The sequence below is a fragment of the Gouania willdenowi genome, chromosome 19 (genome assembly GCF_900634775.1).
Source record: "Gouania willdenowi chromosome 19, fGouWil2.1, whole genome shotgun sequence".
Classification (NCBI taxonomy): domain Eukaryota; kingdom Metazoa; phylum Chordata; class Actinopteri; order Blenniiformes; family Gobiesocidae; genus Gouania; species Gouania willdenowi.
This window is the reverse complement of record NC_041062.1, coordinates 21679678-21701246: the sequence shown is the minus strand read 5'-3', so window position 1 is coordinate 21701246 and position 21569 is coordinate 21679678. Positions and strand designations below refer to the sequence as shown.

General features: G+C 38.9%; 1 protein-coding gene across 1 annotated transcript; it reads right to left on the bottom strand.

Moving 5' to 3' along the window:
• Nucleotides 1-229: 229 nt before the first annotated feature.
• Nucleotides 230-11235, bottom strand: chrm3b (cholinergic receptor, muscarinic 3b). Its single transcript, XM_028476935.1, has 5 exons — nucleotides 11181-11235; nucleotides 10058-10209; nucleotides 7937-8232; nucleotides 2717-3429; nucleotides 230-744 (listed from the first exon to the last, which is right to left on the bottom strand). The coding sequence occupies exons 1-5, from the start codon at nucleotides 11233-11235 to the stop codon at nucleotides 230-232; spliced, it is 1731 nt and encodes a 576-aa protein (XP_028332736.1).
• Nucleotides 11236-21569: the final 10334 nt, after the last annotated feature.

Genomic DNA, 21569 nt, shown 5'->3' with positions numbered 1-21569 from the left:
TTCACTATTCGCTCAATAATCAACGAACTGTTTAATTCCAGCTGAGCTAACCTGTTAACATGCATCTAAAACCCACTTACTATCAGACTAAGACATTTATACGGTTTTCCGAGCAGCATGTAAACACACTGAGCGTCTTGAACAGAGCAGAGACCTTCCTTTGGTAAAACCCACAAGGTTTGTAAGAGTTTTAGGGAGCAGAATGTCGCTAATTGTTCATCACATTGCATTACACTGGTTCTTTCTTCCTGAATGCCACTGCCTGCCTCTGCTGAAACTGAGGCTTGTTTTTAGTTTTATTCCATTGACACATCAAAATATCCCTGAAAGTTGTCCGGAAGGTTTTATTGCATAGTGCGTAGCACATCGGATTGACTGTGCTGTTAACATAACAGAGCCAGTAACCCAGAGCCCACAGAGTTTCAGGGATACAGTCCTGGCAGAACGTATTAACCAAAACCATAATATTATATGGCAGCCATGTTGTAATGAATGCAAACAGGATGGCGCTCAGCGTGCGAGCAGCTTTCTTATCATTGGCTTTTTTTTCATTCTTGCGTTTGTTGATCTCTGTTTTGGCCTTTGAAGCAAAGCGCTTGGCCATTGCTGCATCTTTCATGGTGATCCCTGATGTTGATTGATCTGTAGAGTCAACAACTGTGTTCTGTTGTAACAGTTTTTGACTTTTGATAGATAAAGATGGCAGTTTGCTCTTCTTCCCCAGCTTTCCAGGTTTTTTGCAATCTAAAACACAGACAGAGATTAAACATCAGAACTACCATGAAAAACATATCACAACCTATAGAGAGACACACACACAGATTGTATAGTCAATCAAGAAATACCCATGAAACTCTCTAACATATTCTGGAAAGAAAAGAAAGAAAAACTAAAATTAATTGGGAAAATTGCATTTTCTTAAAGCTGCAGTATGTATGTTTTATTTGGCGGCATTTAGGACACTGGGCCTCTGCACCTTCACTGGGCTCTGTAATTAAGCTTTAGAAATCCAAGATGTTCAGTCTGAATGCGAAGTGGTGTGGGTCTGCTCTGACCTGCAGCTGAATCGCTCGTTAACGCAGTGCGCGTTAACGAGGATGCCGGTGAATTTGAAACAGGAAGGGGAGGGGAGCATTGTTGATTTCATACAAGTCTTACGATTCTACAGACTGCAGCTTTAAATCCAAGGAACCAGCAGTAAAGGTGGGGCGATGTATTGCGCGACAAGATATTATCATTGCAGGAATCATCTTTAAGGGTACGAGTGGTACCAAATTTCTTTGTGTTTTTTTTAATCTTTATCTTATCTTATCTTTATCGAGAGCCTATTATCGGCTACTGTATCGCATCCCCCATGTGCGTAAGTCCAAAAAGCCACGCAGCGGCGCTGTTTTTGGCTGCACGCCTTCATCCCAGTTACGCACTGTGGGCTGAGCGTCCCTGAAATGTGGGCGTTCCCATTCAAATCTGGCTTTACGCGCATTTCCCGGTGCGCGTAAGTCCTTTTCCTCTTACGCGCCTCTTACCCTGGAATAAGTGAAGCGCCCCGATAAGGTGAAACATTTTATTGCACTAGAAATATAGACTTTGTTACATTTGAAGCCACACGGACTCGTGCGTCATGCAGCAGCAACTGTGATCACTCAGCTGCTGCTGTGCAATTAATTAAAGCTCTGACAGACGCAGACTTCTGTCCACATTAGTCACAGTGATTCAACTATTTTCATACTATGTCTAATGTAAAGTCACAGTTGATCCACTACAGAGTGAAACAAGCTGTCATATACAGATGAGGATGGAACACAAACTGTTCCCACACATATATTAATGAGGCTCAGCTCAGGTCGCTTTAAACAATTTATATTTAAAACTGCATATTATGGAAGCTAATAGTTCTGTTTCACTGCAAACACCCCTGTGTATTAAAACAGGATGCTCTGCGGCCGAATTATTTCCTCATATCTCCAGCATCTAACTCTGTCACACTTTACAGCAAAGATGATGATGATGATGATGATGATGATGATGATGATGATGATGATGAAGGAGAGAGATTTTAACTGTGACTTGAACAGAATGTGGCCGATCCTCAATCACACTGCAATAATCTGATCAAATTAACCTATTATATTGTTTCTCAATGAAGGCGTTTCAAATTAAAAGAGAACTTTATCATTTTCACGGATTTCAATGACATTTACAAGCTTTGGGAAAACTCCATGTTCCGTGATTTTCACCACCTCCTTTCCTTCAGCCCGCCGTCATTCACACAAACGTGCTTTTTGGCTCCTTACGCGCGGTGGGCGTGTCAGCAGCCTGGACCGGAGAATACACATTGGAGAAGTGCGTAACTGCAGGCGCGCAAAAAAGCACGTAAGTCCAGATGGGAGAATAGAGCCCTAAATGCGTGGTTTGCTAGGTTGTCAAACACAAACAATAATGTTGATAGGTCACTATTTACGACAGTATGGGGTGCAGTGTACATTATTAGTCAGAAATAAATTAATCCTTTCATAAATTCTCATTAATATCTTCCCTATAATGACTACTAGACCAGAAGTGTGACCCTGTGTTGGATATCTGCAGAAGTAGGATCCAGCAAGCATTCACTATTCATCACCCATCCAAATCACCTATTTGACACATTTTATAACAATTTCATCTAAATATTTACAAACTATGCAAACAAAGACTTTATATTACAGTCTTGTACAACCTGTGGGGGACCTCGATGAGTCTAGGTGATCCGGCTCAACCTCTGAACAGGATTGTTCTGCCGTTGCTCCAATGTCATTATTGTTATGGCCATCATTTCTCACTTCTCCCACCAAAGTTGTGGTAGTGTTGAAACATCTCTTGAATAGATGGCGTCCTGATGTAAACTGAAAGCAGAGCATCATTGAAGTGTGTGTTGCTACTCTTTCCATGCTGATGCTGTCTTTGTTGTGGTTTTCTGATGAGTGTTGATTTAAATCGTTGCTGCTGCAGCTCTGGGAGCTTTTTTGACGGAGCAATGCTGAAAAACTCCTCTTGCTTTTGGCAGCACTTTCTCCTGCAGATTCTCCATTGTCGTTTCCTGTACTCTGAGCTTTGCTTGGACTTTGTCCTACCCCAGATCCTTTGAGACCTTGAACATCTTTAGCTCGCTTTTCTGTTTCCTGGTACATTTTCCAAAACAGGATTGCCATAATTGTCACTGGCAGGTAGAATGCGGCTATAGCAGTACAGAATGTAATTATGGGCTCGGATAGAAACTGGATGTAACATTCAGTAGGCTGGACTGTCCGCTCACCCACAATGTACTGCCAGAACAGAATGGCTGGGGCCCACAGAATGAACGAGATAGACCAAGCTAATCCAATCATTGTCATGGCACGTTTTGTTGTGCGTTTGGCACGATAGGTCAAAGGTCTGGTCACAGAAAAATACCTACAAAGACAAAGAAATAATATTTTCAGGTTCTTAAAAATTGTACTTTGGCTCATATAGTAAAGAAAAAAACTTTAAAAGAGAAAAGATTAAATATAATTAAGCTCCAAAAGAGGAATTCTGCCTTTTCTAGAGCAACATTTCTTTCTTTTTTTTAAATTAATTATTTTCTTTGCATTAACCCTCTTATTATCCTCAATTATTACTAACACCCTTATATTGTATATATTACAACATTGCCATGCTTTACAGAACACAACAGCAGTTAATTAACTTGCATTTCTTTTTTGTTTCAGCTGATGTTAATAATTGAAATGTTGAACGCTAATGTAAATTGTAATTGGTAATGAATGATGATGTTCCCAAAAAAGAGATCTGCAACAAGACTTGACACCTTTTACCCTTGGGGTTATTCTAACTCCAGGGATATTTGCCTCCTGAAACTGATTTTCAGAAAATTATTGACCAAGTTTTTGTGTCAGGCACTTTGTTTATTTGTTGAATACATGAATAACCCCTCGATAAAGAAACCTTGACCTGTTTTCTAGCGCCACCATCAGGCCAAAACTTCAAATTAAAATTAATTTCTCTCAAATAATTTTCATCCAAATCTTCTCAAATTCACTGATAACATTATAGACCACGAGAGTTTGAACCCTATTGATTGTGGTGATGATATGACCTTTCCTGCAGCGCCACCATTAGATCAAACTTTTAGTTTTAGAATAAGTGCATCTTGGAAATCCATCATCTAAATCAGGGGTGTCCAATTCCGGTCCTCGAGGGCCACTATCCAGCATGTTTTAGATGTTTCCCTCTTCCAACACACCTGATTCAAATGATCAACTCCTCATCCAGCTCTGCAGAAGCCTGATAACGATCCTAATCATTTGAATCAGGTGTGTTGGAAGAGGGAAACATCTAAAACATGCTGGATAGTGGCCCTCGAGGACCGGAATTGGACACCCCTGATCTAAATCTAATTTTGGGTGCATGACTCTAACGGAATGAACGATATTGATTAATGTTGGTCACTAACCTTTCATCTTAAAAACATATTTATTTACTACTTCAGATTAAAATGCTCCTCCTCAATACAATCCTCTGTCTCAGACACAGAGCTGCCAAGCCTCACTCTCTGAGTGTGACAGTCACGCAATTTGATGCATTCTCACACCACACGCCACACTTAACATTTCTCACGCTTATATTTCCCCATTCAGTACTCTTTTTATTTTTTTCATGATAATGATCTTCGGTCCTCGTGAGTTGCCGTAGCTCGAGTAACTCTGATTGACTGAAGGAGATAACCAATCCCAGACCAATCCATGTCTCCTTATGCCTAAATCTAACCAACCATGGCAGGCATCACACAATAATAAAGCAATCAGAAGGATTTAGTTAAAGAAAGTTAAAAGACTGTGTGTGACTAAAAGAAAATGTCAGCCCTTTTGTTTGATGTTAATTGTATTTGGAACCACTTTGATAAATTGCTTACATACAATTTGAAAAAAATTAGAAAATTACCTTGTCTTAAATGATCTTTTATTCCTTTTTTCCATTTAGGATGATGATTTTAAGTAGGTGAATTGGTTTGTTTTATTGGTAAATAACTTTAAAATAGTCTAAATGATTTGAATGAAAAAAATTGTGACGTGATCGTGATTTTACAAAGAAAAAATCGTGATATGATTTTTTTTTTTATATCGCCCACTCCTACGTGTGTGTGTCTGTGCTAGACATTAACTTAAATTAATTAAAACTCTTATTCAGCTACTACCAGTGTAATGAACACTGCTCATAGCTGAATTGCACTTGTAGGTTATATCAGCATAAATACATTAAACAAATGCCTTGTCTAATCTAATGTTCATTTGAACTGTTCTTATTTGATTATATTTGTATGTAATAGTGTATTTCTATGAACATTGAGTCTGCTGCTAAGACATTCATTCATTCAAAAATCACTTGATGTTTTCATGTTTTTTACATGATTATCTTTTTAATGACCTCCTTTCTGTTGCAGACAAGGAGAGCTGAGGTCACAGTGTTTTAAGTGGGAGCCCCCTACCTCTGTCTTCAAGGCATTAAAATCTGAGACAAACACCTACAACATGAGACATGTCCCCAGCTAAATGATGACGAGTTGGTTGAAATTAAATATTGACAAATAAATGTATTTTGTCAAAATTCTTGTTAGTTTTCATTTCTAACTTCTGGTTGATTAAAACTAACATTAGGAGGCCACAGTGCAGGGAGAGCCGCTAGCATGGAGGTGAGGACATCAGTCTTAAGGTATAAATCAACGTTAAAACAGGCCAAAGCCATGTTGAAAAAGGACACATTTTTTCGCCAGAACGCATCATGTCATTAAAGTCTCACTCTTGTCATTTTCTTAAATTTGGCAGCCCTGCAGACACATTCTCCTTTATGTCACTTTCACTGTGAAAGAGCTGTTCCAAAACCTCATTGACAGTAAACCTTTTCCTAGGTGGCATTTGAAGGGCTGGCATACAAGCTTTTATATTGTTGTGAGATGTGTCTAAGGTAGGGCAGCTCAGTGCGTGAATGTGAGTGGCGCGGGTGAGTGACGTAGGTGTGCGCGCGCAGGTGTGTGGAGGAGAGAGAGCCGCGGAGACGAGGGAGAGTCCTACACGGCGACTGGGAGATAGCTAGGGGAGTTAAAGTGTTTAAGAGAGGAATAAAGTGCAGCCTTGAAACAACGACACGGCCTGGTTCTTATACGCGGGCGGTATCAACTCTGCCGAGCGTGACGAGCGGGTGTTAGCCCCGGAGGAGTAGCAGCCTCCGGCCCTGGAGAACGCGGATCTCCCCTGTGCCTACAGGAAAGGTTTAACAATATGTTTGCTCCTCCCTTAGTTTGCATGAACTACGAATGTCCTTGCGGTGATACCCCGCCCTTTACAATGCAGGAAATATCAGTTCTACTTTAGCAGATGTAAGTAGAAGGTCACACATACGCACACACATTTATGCCAATGGTGTGGGAAAGTTGCCATGTCTTCTTACACCTTTCTGAAGACATAGCAAGTGATAGGGAAACACAGCCTACTACTGACATGATTCTGTCAGAAACTACAAAGAAAACCTTGATGAAACCACAAGAACCAGCAGATTAACAAAATAACAAAAATAGAGTAAACCCTGACACAAATAAGAGAGAAAATGTCACATTTCTTATATTCTTTTATCAGAAGCCAAATACATTAAAATTGCTCATGTGTGTGTTTAATGATTTTTGCAAGTAATTATTACTTCCTACCTGAAATAAAGTGTTTGTTGCAGATTTTCTGCCAATTTGTGAAACAGTAGAAACCCATGTTTCCAAAGAAGACAAGTCCGGTAGAACTGGATTGGGCCTCAAAAGTTACATGACCCACTGGGTCCCATTGGGTTGGGGCAAAGAACTTTACCTCTTAATAAACTCAGAGAATTTTAGTGTCCCATAGTATTGCATTGTTTAGATGTTCTTCAAGCACCTTAGTAAGTCCTGACTCTGACCTTTTAGCACAAATTCTGACCCTAAAATGTGTCAATGTTCAGCCTCCAGATCAGAATCAGAATCAGAATCAGAATCAGAATCAGAATCAGAATCAACTTTATTGGCCAGGGGTGTATGAATACACACGAGGAATTTCTTATGGTGACCTGTGCTCTCTCAGGTAGTGTAACGTTAAATAATAACAATCAACTAGAATAAAGAAAAATAAAGAAAGTAAAGAAAGTAAAGAAAAATAAATAAATAAAAAAAAGAAGTATAAACATAAATATAAGAGTAGTTAGACTAATATGTGCAAACTAAATAAAAATAACAGATAATAATAATAATAATAATAATAATAATAATAATAATAATAATAATAATAATAATAAAATAAAATAAAAATACAATAATAATAATAATAAGATAATAGTGCAGTAGTGCATTGATGAGTAGTGCAGGTGAACATTTAAATGAAAAAATTATGTCCATGAACATTTCACAGTGACAGGATTGTTCCAGGGTTGATATGTTTAGTTCCAGGTTATTTCACAGTAACAGAAACAGATGCGCACTAATCACATTTCATATTCGATGCAAAAATGTTTTTTTAAAAAAAAACAACTGACTGAGTCTTTGTTTTCAAGTAGAATAAGCAAACGTTTAAAACAGGAACTTTTCACTTTGCTAAATATATAATTTCAGAGGTCAATCTAGTTTTGCAAAGGATAATTAGGATAATTTTATTTTATATATTAATCAATATATCAAATTAATCAAGATTCAACTTAAGTTGAATCTTTTCATTAAAATAACACATTTAGAGCTAACCAGACTGCACCGTGCAATGTGTTAGCACAAGCCCTATTGGTGGACAAGTCTGTGTGACCCTGCAGCTTATTCTTCTTTGTACAAAGTAACTGACCAGTGATTGTATTCTCTGCACACATGCCCTACCTCTGTTTAAGGTCATATGAAGAAAAATAATGAGAATATTTTTCTTACCTGTCAAAGCTGATGACAAGAAGATTCATGACTGAGGCATTACTGGCCACATAGTCAATTGCAAGCCACAGGTCACACACCAAAGGTCCCAGTGCCCACTGGTTCATGATAATATAGGTGGTGTAGAGGTTCATTGACAGCGTGCCGATTGTCAGGTCAGCAAATGCCAGACTAAGTAGGTAGTAGTTGTTTACTGTCTTTAAGGCCTTATTTATCTTGAAGGAGACCAAGACTAGAATGTTTCCAATAACTGTGACAAGAGAAAGGGATCCTGTAAGGAATACAATTATGACGACCTAAAGACAAAAAAAAAAAAAAAAATATATTATTAAGGCTTTTTACAGGTTTTTCTAAGTGGCAAAATCAATTCTTCTCAGAAGTATGGGAATCCTTCAGATCATCATCATTTGACATGGGTTCTATTTTGTTCCAGCTGATGTTAATTCCTCTACTCTGCCATGCATATCTCTATGTCCAGCATTGAAATGTTGAATGCTAATGTAAATTGTAATTGGTAATAAATGGTAATGTTCCCAAAGACAGAGACCTGCAACAAGGTTTTAGATTAATCCAAAATTATATCTATAAGCTTCCAAGTCAAGGAACAGGGAGTAAAATCCCACTTTAAAGGCAGAATGAATCCTGACAAATAACAGATAGGCAAAAGAAGAGGTTGAGGACAAACATGCAAAAACACACTATATGAAGCTTACATTGGGAATGTATGTATATATATATATATATATATATATGTTTCCCCTTCCCTGCTTCTCAGAGCTGTTTCAACTGTGTTTCCTTCCAGACACAGTACCTTGTTGTGTTTCACCTTGTTGTATTTCCCACAGACAAGTTCACAAACATTTTTGGTTCTCTCTTCCTGATCAGCGTTCCTTGGTTTTTAATATAAGAGATGTGTGCGGTTACTGTGAAACTCTATCTTTTTGTTTCCTGAGGGACCACTGTGTCTGTACCATCTTCATGCCAGAGCTCTGGAAAAACTGTGCAAAAGAGCTTTTGGTCCATTTTGTACTTTATTTTTATCAGACCTTGTGTATGCTCTGAAAATTTCCAAAACAAGGGCTTCAACCTTAAGATACATGATCAACTCCACCTACTTTCTTTAATATCATCATCTGCACGGATTCCTGCATGACGACCTCTGTCTCACCTCTACTCTGAATCATCTGTTACTCAAAGCACACACGTCTCTGTCTCACTGTCTTCATACTGTACGTACATCTTTCAATGATCACTAATCACAGCAGCTTGATATATCACATTTTTGTTAATCATGGACTCATGAAACTTCCACAAAACTTTTGTCATGTAGAAACATTAATACCATTCCATAACAGGTTTATAAATGGTAATTGAAGCTTTAAAAAAAATAAATACAGAAATCTCTTTTTTTTTTAGTTGACTAAAACTAGAATATTTAACTAGAATTGTCCTGATGAATGATTTTTGACTGCATTTTTAGTCAAAAGACTTTGACCAAAACTTAATCAATATTTGCTGTGAAAATGAACTCTGGGTTGAACCTTGTGCTTACTGCATTTCTATTTAGTGTAACGTGGACAACAAAGGAATAAATGAACATGGAAAGTGGTGCAGAAATGTAAGTAAAACTCATCTTAGGATGGTGTTCATTTATCAAAAAGATCCAATTTCACATTCAGTGCATGCTGAAAAATGTTATGTCACAATATACGGTAATAATATTAAGCACAGCCATAGCTCAGGTGGTACAGGAGTCTTCTCCTGATTCAGAGGTTGTGGGTTTAACTCCTAGGCTCCACCAGTGCATGTGTTGAAGTGTCCATGGCTAAGACCCAAGATGATAAAGCGCAAGGTTGGTGTCTGAATTGGAGCGTTTACAGAGCTTCTTATACTGCTGAGACGGTAAAAAATATTACTAAACAAATAAACTCCATTCAAAATGAGCTCAAATGAGAAAGTTCAACTTTTATTGTATATATATTACAGTGCTGTCTGATTCATATTAAGTTGCATTTTGGCTTTTTTGCCTGTCATGAAATTTTCAGACCAAAGCACATTCTGTTTAATCTATTTTTATATGAACACGCTACAATCAAAAAGGTTTGTCGTCAAAATAATCACCTGCCAGATTGTATGTCCTCCTAAAGGATCAAAGTCCTTAGATGAAAGCACAGGAGGACCAGTGAAGTTTTCCTCTGGCCATGGAGGATGACTAACATTATGCTGGTACCACTCTCTGTTGGAGGATAGTGTCACCTTCTGGAAAGAGGAATCTGGAAATGTTTCAATTGGGATCAACATATTACTTTTCTTTGTACCATATACAATTATTATTATTAAGAACTCTAAGGCAAAGGCATTCATGCAGTGGAGATAAACTGATCAACCAAAACCTTACCGTCAAACAACACTGATGTATGTGAAGGAAGTTTTATCTTTGTTATGGAAACAACGTTTTGTTGTTTTTATTCTACCTATGTGGATTGTCAAGCACAGCCTATTTTAGCACTAAGATCATTCCCACAGGGTTCGAATGTCCCTGTGAATGAAGTCAAATGAAATAAAATATTTACCTAATTTACCTTATCCTGTGGCTGCTATATTTAGATATAGTGGGTGTAACTACTTATCAGATAATATGTTAAATAAAATCAGAAAAGGTAGTACCTTTTGATCAACTTCTGTTTGCTCTTACATCATTACTTAATTTGTCTGGAGGCACAATATTGTCTCCAAAATATTGCATTTGAACACTTTTTTTATTTGAAAAAAACTTATTTTTGATTAAAGTGTTTTTTGTTTTTTTTTCATTTGTTGAAAATGGTTTTGTTTTGATTGAATAATAAAGACAAATATACTACCTATAATATGTAATAGTGGCTCATTCCACAGCTTAGGAGCTGCACCAGAGAAAGTTCTGTTCCCTCTGACCTTCTGTTTGGACCTCAGTACCTCCAGGAGGAGGAGATCAGCTATTAAAGACAAATATGTACTACCCATAATATGGCCTAAATTAAAAAAAAACAGTTTTCTTCAATTAAAAAAAAAAAAAAAAAAAAAACTTTTGTATCAAAAAAGAAAAGTGTTCAAATGCAATATTTTGGTCTCTTTTTGGGTTGAAGTAAAGTTTACTGATTAAGTAATTTATTGAAGTGTATTATTTATTTTTCATTGCAGAATAAAGACACAAATCTACCTCCATAAAACTCGTGCAGGGTGGTGACATGTGGCTATGATATCCTACCTGAGGAGCTGCTGGTCTGATACCGGACGGGATGAAAACTGTAGGACAGATTCATATTAGTAATGGACATCTGTGGAAAAGGAGAACAGAAGTGCTTTAGGACATAGATGAGGTCCAGGCTGTTACTGTTGTAAACGAAAACAAACTGACAACAAATCATATTTGCACATATTTATATAAGTCCTTAGTTTTGTCTCTGTAAAGTGTAAACATTTTGTTAGATTGTATTTGCTCACACTAAATACACTGTTTTGGAAAAAATATTATAAATCAAAAAATGTGATTGCATGAGCTTCTCTCAGGGCTCATTGAGGATGTAGTCTGAAGTGTATCGATGGCCACTAGAGGGAACTATTTATTTACTGTATATAGTGAAATAAAATACACATTACGTTGAAATGCAATTTGCCCTCTAATGTAATGTGCACATTGACAATGCATTACAGGTGCAATATGTAACTGTTATAAAAGTGACTTTTTGTCATATTTGTAAAACTGTCACTATGTAAAGACAGCATTACATGAAACTAGTAAATGGTAAATGGACTTGATTTTATATAGCACTTTATCACCACACTGAAGCAGTCTCAAAGTGCTTTACATATCAGCTCATTCACCCAATCACTCTCACATTCACACACCAGTGGGACAGGACTGCCATGCAAGGCGCTAGTCGACCACTGGGAGCAACTTAAGGTTCAGTGTCTTGCCCAAGGACACTTCGACACATAGTCAGGTACTGGGATCGAACCCCCAACCTCTCGATCAGAAGACGACCCACTACCACCTGATCCACGGTAAGTCGCCCCTGTAATCTGTAAAAATCTGTAAAAATCTGTAGTAATCTGTAAAAAAAAAAACATAAAAAAACTCCAATGGTTAGTTTTTTTTTACAGCAATGGTGGTTCATGGAGCCTAACAATCGTTCCCGGAAGTGAACAGTTGACTGTTGCAGCGCAATAAAGATAGTGCTGATTAGACAGTTTGTGATGCACTTTTGAATGGTAAGACATTTAAATAATCATAATGGATTATATTACTATTATTATCAGTGTCTACATGAATCACGTGACGGCTCTGCCAGAATCCAGGATTGTGTTTGATGGACTGTCTGACAGCTGTCGATCACAGCTCCCGCCCCCTTCCTCCTCAGCTAGCTCATGCTCACGCTAGTTAGCATCAACAGTTTACACGGCAAAGACAACAAGTAAAAAGCGGAAGTAAGAAAAAAGAAAAGCTAAAACTAAAGAATTTAATCAACACCGGAGTGGCTTTTCTGAGGTGGAGGGAACTCCGTGATTACATTATGTTTGATTTGTAATTGTTACACTAGTACTCCGTAGTGCATGTTGCAGTCGCGCTAACGTTACCTTGTTTCCGATAATAATGCTAACGTTACGTTAGAAAGTAGCAGAAGATATCTTTATAAAGTGACCTGAAAGTTTTTTCGGTTTTGTTGTGTGGTTTACTGGCCATTTAGTAATACTCAGCTTCCTCTGGGGGAGGGACTTTGGAGGCAGGGCAGGAGAACAGCAGAGAGGGAGGGGGAGGGATCTGAAAGTTGTACAAATTTGATGCCAAGTCCTCTCTCTCCTCCAAGTTAACAACTGCACTTTTAATATTTACACAAAACATGAACAATCACATTGTCCATAGGAAGGCTATATGTTGCAATTCTTCCCCCAGGTGGCAAATGTGGGAAAATGCATGTGACGTAGGAGAGCGGTGCATTGTGGGAATGTGTGACGTGTGAAAGAGGTGTATTCTGGGAAGTAGACAAAAGCGTAGTAGCGTGGGTTGTAAGGTGCCTTTCTGTTATATATACTGTAAGTGTAGTACAGAGACTGAAATAAAAGACCAGAGTTCATCTTAACAACCACTGCTTCACTGTCTGATTCTTCGCCGTGTAAACCCGGACAACTGGACATAAGTTACCTGCCACGAGCAGAGAAGTATTAGCTCGCTCCCAACTACGGTTCGGAGTAGAAGCTGAAAGGTAACATATAGGTAGACTTTGAAACAGGACACCAACAGATTCTCCAAGGGTCTCAAATGTGTATAACCATTAAGTCATTTTTGTAGACTGACAAAGCCAGAATAAAAACAGAGAAATAATAGCAAACCTTTAACAAAATATGAGTCTGAGATCAAAGAGGGTTGGAGATTAACTGCATTACAATAGTAAATATTTTGTTCTTGAAGCTTTTTGACATTAGCTCAGGGGTGTAAAGTATAGCATGTAGGGGTAGGCTCCAGGGGTTCAGGTAAGTTCCAGGCATGCCTGTGCATCCAAATGACACATCGGGTTCGCGAAGCGCGTGAACCTTCACGCGCCCCATAAAGGCAAATATACAGCCACGCTAATCATGTCCAGGACAGAGCTAATGGTACGATTTCTATCACAGCAAGAGAATCTGGTTCTTTGTCAGCCTGCAGTAAAAGTACGTAGGGTGCTTTCACATATGTAGTCTGGTGGACTTGGTGTGGTTCAGGCGGTGAATCTGCATCCATGTTGCATTTTAATTTGGGCTGCTCCGCTTTCACACTGCTCTTTGCCAAGCGCACCAAACTTTCTGAACAATGTCACGTCGGCAAAACGGTCAGTCACCTATTGGACAGAACACTTCCGCCTTCTTCTTTGCCTGAGTAAAATACTGTCAACACTCAGGCAAAGAAGAAGACGAAAACAACACTTTGGTCAGAAAAATGCAGGAGTATCCAAGGAAACAAAGCATGGTGCAGACCAAAGAGGTATGTGTGAAAGCACCCTTAATGTAACTGAAAAATGTAATCAAGCAAATTGTGTACCGAGGTTGTCAGTAATAGCGCTATTGATTCTCCTTGTGCTGACTCCTACTTAGTGCTGCTTTCTTTATTCATCGCTGGAATGGATGCTTTATTATATCTGTTCAAAAGCTCTGAGTGTGCACAAATAAGTTCTCAGTGTAAATATGGAAGACCTGGATTGTCCCAATTCCTTGTTTCTTTGAGTCTGCTGTCAGATCTGGATTAAATGTAGAGGATCTTTTAGGGGAACCTGTTAAAGACAATGTTCCAGTATTTAAAACAAGTGAAGATAAATGCATGGTCCAGACTTTTCCAGGTCCTGCTGTGACATTAGTTCTGTCTTCCTTGATATATTTTCAGCCAAACGTCAGTGACTACACCCAGGGTTCTGCCGTGATTGGTCGAGTTCTGCAAGTGACTGGTCACCGAGTTGGATTCCACTGCATTGCTGGTTCTGGCATAGATTAGCATAGCCTGTAAAGAATAGATAACCTTACTGATACAGGCTGTACTAATTAAAGCCAGAACCATCACATCTCTGAATAGGTCTTTAGGCAAAGCAAGGCAAATTTATTTGTATAGCGCATTTCATACACAAGGCAACTCAATGTGCTTTACATGATAAAATGTTCAATTGTTTAAAATCAATAAGAACATTTAAAATCATCAGTAAAATCAATTCAAATCATAAACAAACACATTACATCAACAACATGACCATAAATCTCTCTCAATCATATTCAGTAGAGAAAAAAGTGCCTTTAACTTTGATTTAAAAATGTTCACATGTGATGCTGACTTCAGCTCTGCTGCAGTTTGTTCCACTTCTTTGCAGCATAACAACTAAAAGCAGCATCACCATGTTTACTGTGAGCTCTGGGCTCCACTATCTGACCTGTGTCCATAGATCTGAGAGATCTGCTGGGTTCATACCTGACAAACATCTCACTGATGTATTCTGGACCAAACCCATTCACAGATTTATACACCAGCAGCAGAACTTTAAAGTCTATTCTGAGGCTGACTGGGAGCCAGTGTAAAGACTTTAGAACTGGAGTAAAGTGTTCTGACCTCTTTGTTCTGGTTAAGTTCTGAGCTGCAGCGTTCTGAACCAGCTATAATGTATCGAGGGGAGAAAATAACATGTTGATTATGGTTAAGAAGTATTTCACACTTTTACCAACTTTATAAATGCATTTAAAACATTGTTTGGACAAAAAAATGACACTTTTTAAACACAAAAAAGCCATTGCTATATTACATTTTTCAAAGACATTGTTTACATTTGGGTCAAAGTTTTTAAAATATAGAAATATAGAAACATAGATAAAAAACTATTTTCCTAAAACATCATTATGTTATTTCTATAATTTAACACATACATCTTAAATCAGTCTCTTTAAGAACTTCATTTAAACACGTATTATGATTATTACAAAAGATTAATAAAAACAACACTATGCAATGTTTAGCAAAGGTACTTAGGCTACATTAATTAGCTGTTATAGAAGAAGTTCCTTAAGAGAAGCAAAGATGCTTCTATGTTGACACAATGTTACTTAGAATAGTACAAGCACTGTCTGAGACTCCTGCAAAGGCTTTGGAGACTTATCAGCGTTGTTTGGCAGAGGGATAAGGTGGATGAGCAGTGGCACAGGGTGCAGAGGGTGTCTGGATACCAAAGGAGGAGAATGGCAGTGACATCACACAGTTGTGTACCATCTCCCTACTGAGGTGTGGTTTCACTAAAGGTTTAGGGGTATGTATAGTAGGTGGAGCTTACAAGGCAAGCAAAAAAAAAATGGAAGGAGGACATGCAAATAAATTAAGGAGAAGCAATGCAATTCATCAAACCTGGACTTCATTGTTGCCTCTGTTTTTCCGTATACATTTAGCACAGCCCACAACCAAGTAGTAACTGTCAAAGCTTTTTGCGCAGTGATGTCTGCAGTGATATTTTTGAGGAAAGACAACTGAGGGCGCGCATTTTCAAACCTTGAGTGAATATATTTGGGATGAAAGGAATTAACAATTTTAAGAACATGTTAAAACCACTTTGTCTTGATGAATAAAGAGTCTGTCTATCTATCTATCTATCTATCTATCTATCTATCTATCTATCTAAGCTGCTGTATATGGTCATCAGAAGATATTGATCATTCAGAGGACAAATTGAGTCAAAACATACATAAATATTGCAGGCATTACACACTACCATCATAAAATCAAGTGCATCAAGTAACCATTGCAACACATTGAAAGCATTGTAACCACTGAACTATTGCACAAATACACAAAAACATTGATTAAAAAAAATAATGTAAAAAAAAAAAAAAAAAATTTCTAAATAAAAAAATGTATTTAAAATCGGCACCCAAAAAATTGCTATATATTGTGAAATTGATTTTTTTTCACACCTCTAACTATCACCTCCTATTCTGCTGCTTCAAATGTACTTTTTTGCTTCTCAGCTCTCCTATACGCTCCATGTTCAACACAACACGTAGAAAATGCTCATTTAAGTAAGGGCGGTCAGCACCACTTCTGCACGTGCACTAATCATTGCTGCATTCTTTGTGAATTCATTGCAGCAGGTAAGGAAACTGCATCACCAAAGGATTTAAGAAAGCAACACTGCTCTACAGAAAGGGGGGGTTCCAGGCATGCCATGCTGTATTGAGCACACAGGAATGATTACCCAGTTTATCCGTGAATAACAGAACATCTGCAGAGCATCGGCTGGACAAAGGCACCATCACTGATTGCACCGTATCAGTGGTGCCGTTTGCTCTGGCAACAAACATGATTGTCTATGCGGCAGAAGTGGAATGTTGACAGAGTTCTTGCCAGCGCCGTTGAGCGTAGGGGCCCCCGACATTGTAATTTCCCCCCCCCCCATGGTGCAATGGCGCTCCCTACGTTCAGCTTTCAGTAACGTAGTGTTTTCCTTTTTTAATTGGTACCGTCATAATGATTGTTACATACATGGACACAAAAGGGACTTCCAGGTGTGCAAGGGATGTTTTAACTCTCTTTTTAATCTGAATAACCCAGAAACACATGCATCACCCGCACAGTATTTAATACAGGCGATTGACTTGGACGCTTCCGTCTTTATCTAATGACCCCTGCAGCCCTTTAGCTGCCCCCAATGCTGCCTGTGTGCATCCTTTGCTTACGTAACTATAATAACCATCCACATATTTAACCTCCGAGGAGTGCGGACTGTCTGGAAGGGCCCAGCATCGAAGGCACCGCCCCGCTTCCAACCCGCCGCTTACCGGGGCCTTGGACATGGTTACCTCGCTGAGTCCTGTCCGCTCTCCGGCGGGGACGGACCCACCTCACCCCTGACACGAACTGTCCTCAGTGCACCCCGACACAGGAACCGGATCACGACTGTTGGGGCAAGGGGACGGTGGCAATGTCAGCCACCCACCCGATCCGACCAGTCTAGAAACACGGACCGATGTGTAACTGCACAGCAGAGCTCAGTGAATGGAAATGATAGAAGAGTTAAAGGTCACCAGAGCCAGGGAAGTCCTGCTCTACAGGGACTCGCCTGACAAAAGACTATCCTCTGCAGGCTTTTTAGTGAGGACTGGACGGAAATGGTGAGCGAAGGAGGCAGTGGAGCAAGCATACAGTCCTGGTAGGCAGACGAGAACCATGTTTGACTAAGCCCAGTGGGGAAAAAAGGTGAAGGCTGATTGAGGAAGAGATCCAGGCAGAGGTGGAGGAGGAGCAGCATAGCAAGAGAGTGGCAATACGTCAGCAAGGAGCTTGAACCTACTGGAACCATGCAGCTCCTCAAAAGATCACCTGGACGGAATGCTGTATGATACAGCAGAGTAAACATAAGCTCCCAGTAAGGAATTAGGAGACCTCCGACCAACACAGCAGAGGACCACAGTGGGCTTACTTGCCTCGGCTCAGGACCCACAGCTGCAAGTGGATCGTAGGAAACAGCTGAAGTTTCTAGAACACATCATCACATCTGCACTTAGGCCGGACATAATTTTAAGATCTGTCTCTTCCAGGAAAGCTCTTTGAACTAACAGTCCTCTGAGAAGAATGAATCGAGGAGGCCCACAAGGGGAAGAAGTTGAAGTACGCTGAGCTTGTTGAGTCCTGCAGGGAGAATGGGTGGAGCCCATTTCGGTGGGCTGCAGGGCATTCCTCACTAAGGATGTGACTAAGCTACACAATTAATGCAGATGGTGTTTTTTCAATCAGACTTCAAATATTAATCACCTCGGCCCTTTGCCGATTGACATAACTTGGCCATCAGTCACTATCCCCTTAAGTGGCTTAAGGGGCAAATTTACTAAAGGTTTGCGGCTGTAAAAACATGTGCTGACACACGCTGATAAGCGGTGCGAACCCCACGCAATCAGGATTGAGTCTGTCAAGAATGCAACACAGTCCATTTAGTGTGTCTGTCTAATGAATATGTAATGTAGGCAGATCAGCTGTGGGCGCAAGAAATAAGGAGAAAATATAAAAAAGCACACAGTCACATTTATCAAACCTGGAAGTGTTTGCGATGCCTGTTTTTGCTCATACATTTTGACTGTCCTACAGGAAGATGGTTACTGTCACAGTTTTACACAGAGTGATGAGCAAGCAGAATACACAGGGGAAAACTAAGAAACATTTCTTTCTGGCAGACACTTCCATCAATTTCACACGAGTGACTGACGTTGGTCTAAAGCAGGGGTCATCAACATGGTCCCTGCGTGCACCAGTTAGCCCGCATGGACCTTCAGAGGTGCCCTCGGGCCTCTTCTAATTCTATTAACCAACGAACTTTGTTTAAAATCTGATTTATTTGCCAGGCAAGTACATGCTACACTTGAAAAGTTGTTGTATTAGTATTATGTTTATTTTCATTGAGTCAATGAGGCAAATTTGTTTAAGTTGCGCAGATAGGTTTTTGTTAAAGAAGCTGCAAATTAAAAAAAAAAAAAAAAATGCAAAGTGGATTTTTTTTAAAATATTACAAAATTGTTACATTTTAGACATTTTACAATTAGTTGAAAGTTATTAGTTATTGGCTAGTTCATAGGAACAGGCCATACCAGCCTGTCAATCTCATTAGATCTTGGAAGTTATACGTGTCTGGGCCTGGTTAGTAGTTGAATGGGAGACCACTGAGAATTCAAGGTGCCACAGTGGGGGACAGTCGCTCTAGTGCAGTGACGTGCAGTCAGGGTAGGCAGTGCCTACCCAAGGGTGAATTGATATTTTGCTTATTTGTTTTAATTATAATATAATGATAAATTATTTATTTTTCAATTTACGATTGCCTACAGTACCTATACGTTTCAAAGTGTCAGCATTTTGTACTTTTCATAGCCCAAATAACTAAACATTGCTATTTCCTGGTACGGCAGAGACGCTGCACTGTCTCACTCTGTTGTAAGGCAGGAGGAGGCCACACCCTCTCCCAAAAGCACATTGCTGCTCTGCCTTTATTCCATAGCGTGTTTTTATGTGTTTGCGCAAGCACTGTCAGTTCCCCTTTGGACTTAACCGCGCTATGCTAAATGCTATACGTACGTTCACAGTGCATTAGTTAATTGATAGAGCGTGAATGCTGCTGCTACGTTCTCTAGCTAGTGGGCGGGATAACACGACAGGCAGGATGACAGCGCTAGAGAAACTTTCTTTTGAGGAAAAACGACAGCTTTTAAAAGATGGAGACCAACACCTGAGCTACCAGACCAGGTACGGTCAGAAAATTGCTCATATTTTCCACAGTGAATGGTAGGATTGGCTTTGTAAAATGAATAAATAAATATGAAAATTACTACAAAAGTGGCAAAAAAATACAACTTACTGAATTGTACAGTGTGTGAGAGAAACATTAATGAAACTCTAATATTCTCCCTGTTGTGTTTCTTACTCTTCCTTAAGGAGGGCTAGTGATGGTCACAATTATGCAATAAAATAATTTTATTTATTTAATTGCAATAACAAAAGATGCATTGCTGTTAAAAAGATTGCAGTGCTTGTCATGTTGACCTGCAGACAAAGTAAAGAAAAAGAAACATTCATGAAACATGTTCCCCTGCATCCAATCACAGCGTCATCACTTCATACTCGTCCTTTAAAATGGCTTTTGGTTCATCTCTAATAAATGCAAATGTCATCATCGCTTCCTGAAAATGAGTTTGATGGTAGTTTTGAGGTAGTGGTTTTACTGCCACGAGACAAAGATGAGCCAATTTTCAAAACAACCCAGCCAAAACAAATAAATTGATACAATTTTAAATTAGTTCAGTACATTTTATTTTCGCTATTTCAGAAAACTAAAGGAAAACCAATAAACCACAAATACATTTTAAATCAAAATCCCCCAAAATTTCAATTACCTTTACAGCTAACAAACAAATAACGATCTACATTATTTAAAGATAAAAGAACAAATTAGTTATTTTTTCTCGTGAGCTAAAAAAATTTCAGTAGATGACAAAGTCATAACTTTCAGACCTAAAGAACTCTGAATGTTTGCATCTATTCCCAACACAAGCATGCTTTAAAGCCTGCTTAAACTTACATTTACATAGGAAGTATAATGTGTTTCTTACCAGTCTGATCGTATTCCCAGTTTGGAGTTGGATAACCTGATAGGATTTTTCCTGCTCATGCAGCTCACAGGTCTGCGTCCAGCATGCACACTGTTCAGTTGGAGCGTCACAGATAAGCTCAGCTCCACCTACAACAACGTGCCCGCCTGAAAATGATGATTCCCAAATTTAGGTTTGCTTATTTTTATAAGAATGAGTGAAAAAACTAAATATTCCTAATTAAACATTCCATTCATGCTCAAAAATCTTTATCAAGAGTGATTCAATTAAGTATATGAATTACATGAATTTTGTGTTTTTTCTTTTTCTTTCTTTATGACTTTCTAGGATTTATGTCAAGATTCTTGTTTGATGTCAGCACTGGGTTTTAAACATTATTCAGAAAAAATACATATGCTCAAATTATGTTCGACAGCAGCGAATAAGGTTTTAACAATAACTAAAGCTTATTAACATCTCAGCTTTGGACGGCATCACTCAGACAGGAAAAGATCTGTGTTTTTTGTCCTTTAACCCTCGTATTAGGAAAATGTCCTCGACTCCTTCCTTCCACCTGTGTTTTTTACATGAAGACTTCCTTTCATGCCAGGATATCCCACTACTAATTAAACAATTTCCAGTTGATCCAAAAAGCTGCAGCTTCTCTTCATTGCCTTCCTGTCAAGTCTAGAACAGAATTTTAAAGTCTTACATAAAACAGCTTGTACAATGGAGAGGTCAGTTTTAAAAACCAAAAAAACACTTTTATCACACCAATGGAAAGCCCATTCTGTGGAACAGTTGTAGACAGCGGTCAGGCCAGGAGGTGGCAACCTGCAGGGCATGATGGCCCCTAAAATCACAGTAAACCCCAGGGCATGGAATAAGTTTAGGCCCATAATATTAACACAGAACTTAGATTTAGGCACACATTGATGGCCATATCTGACCATGAGGCGGGCAACACCCAGAGTAGGAGAATGGCTGTAGCCTAACAGGGGCACGTAACTGAAGAAATGGCCATATGTGT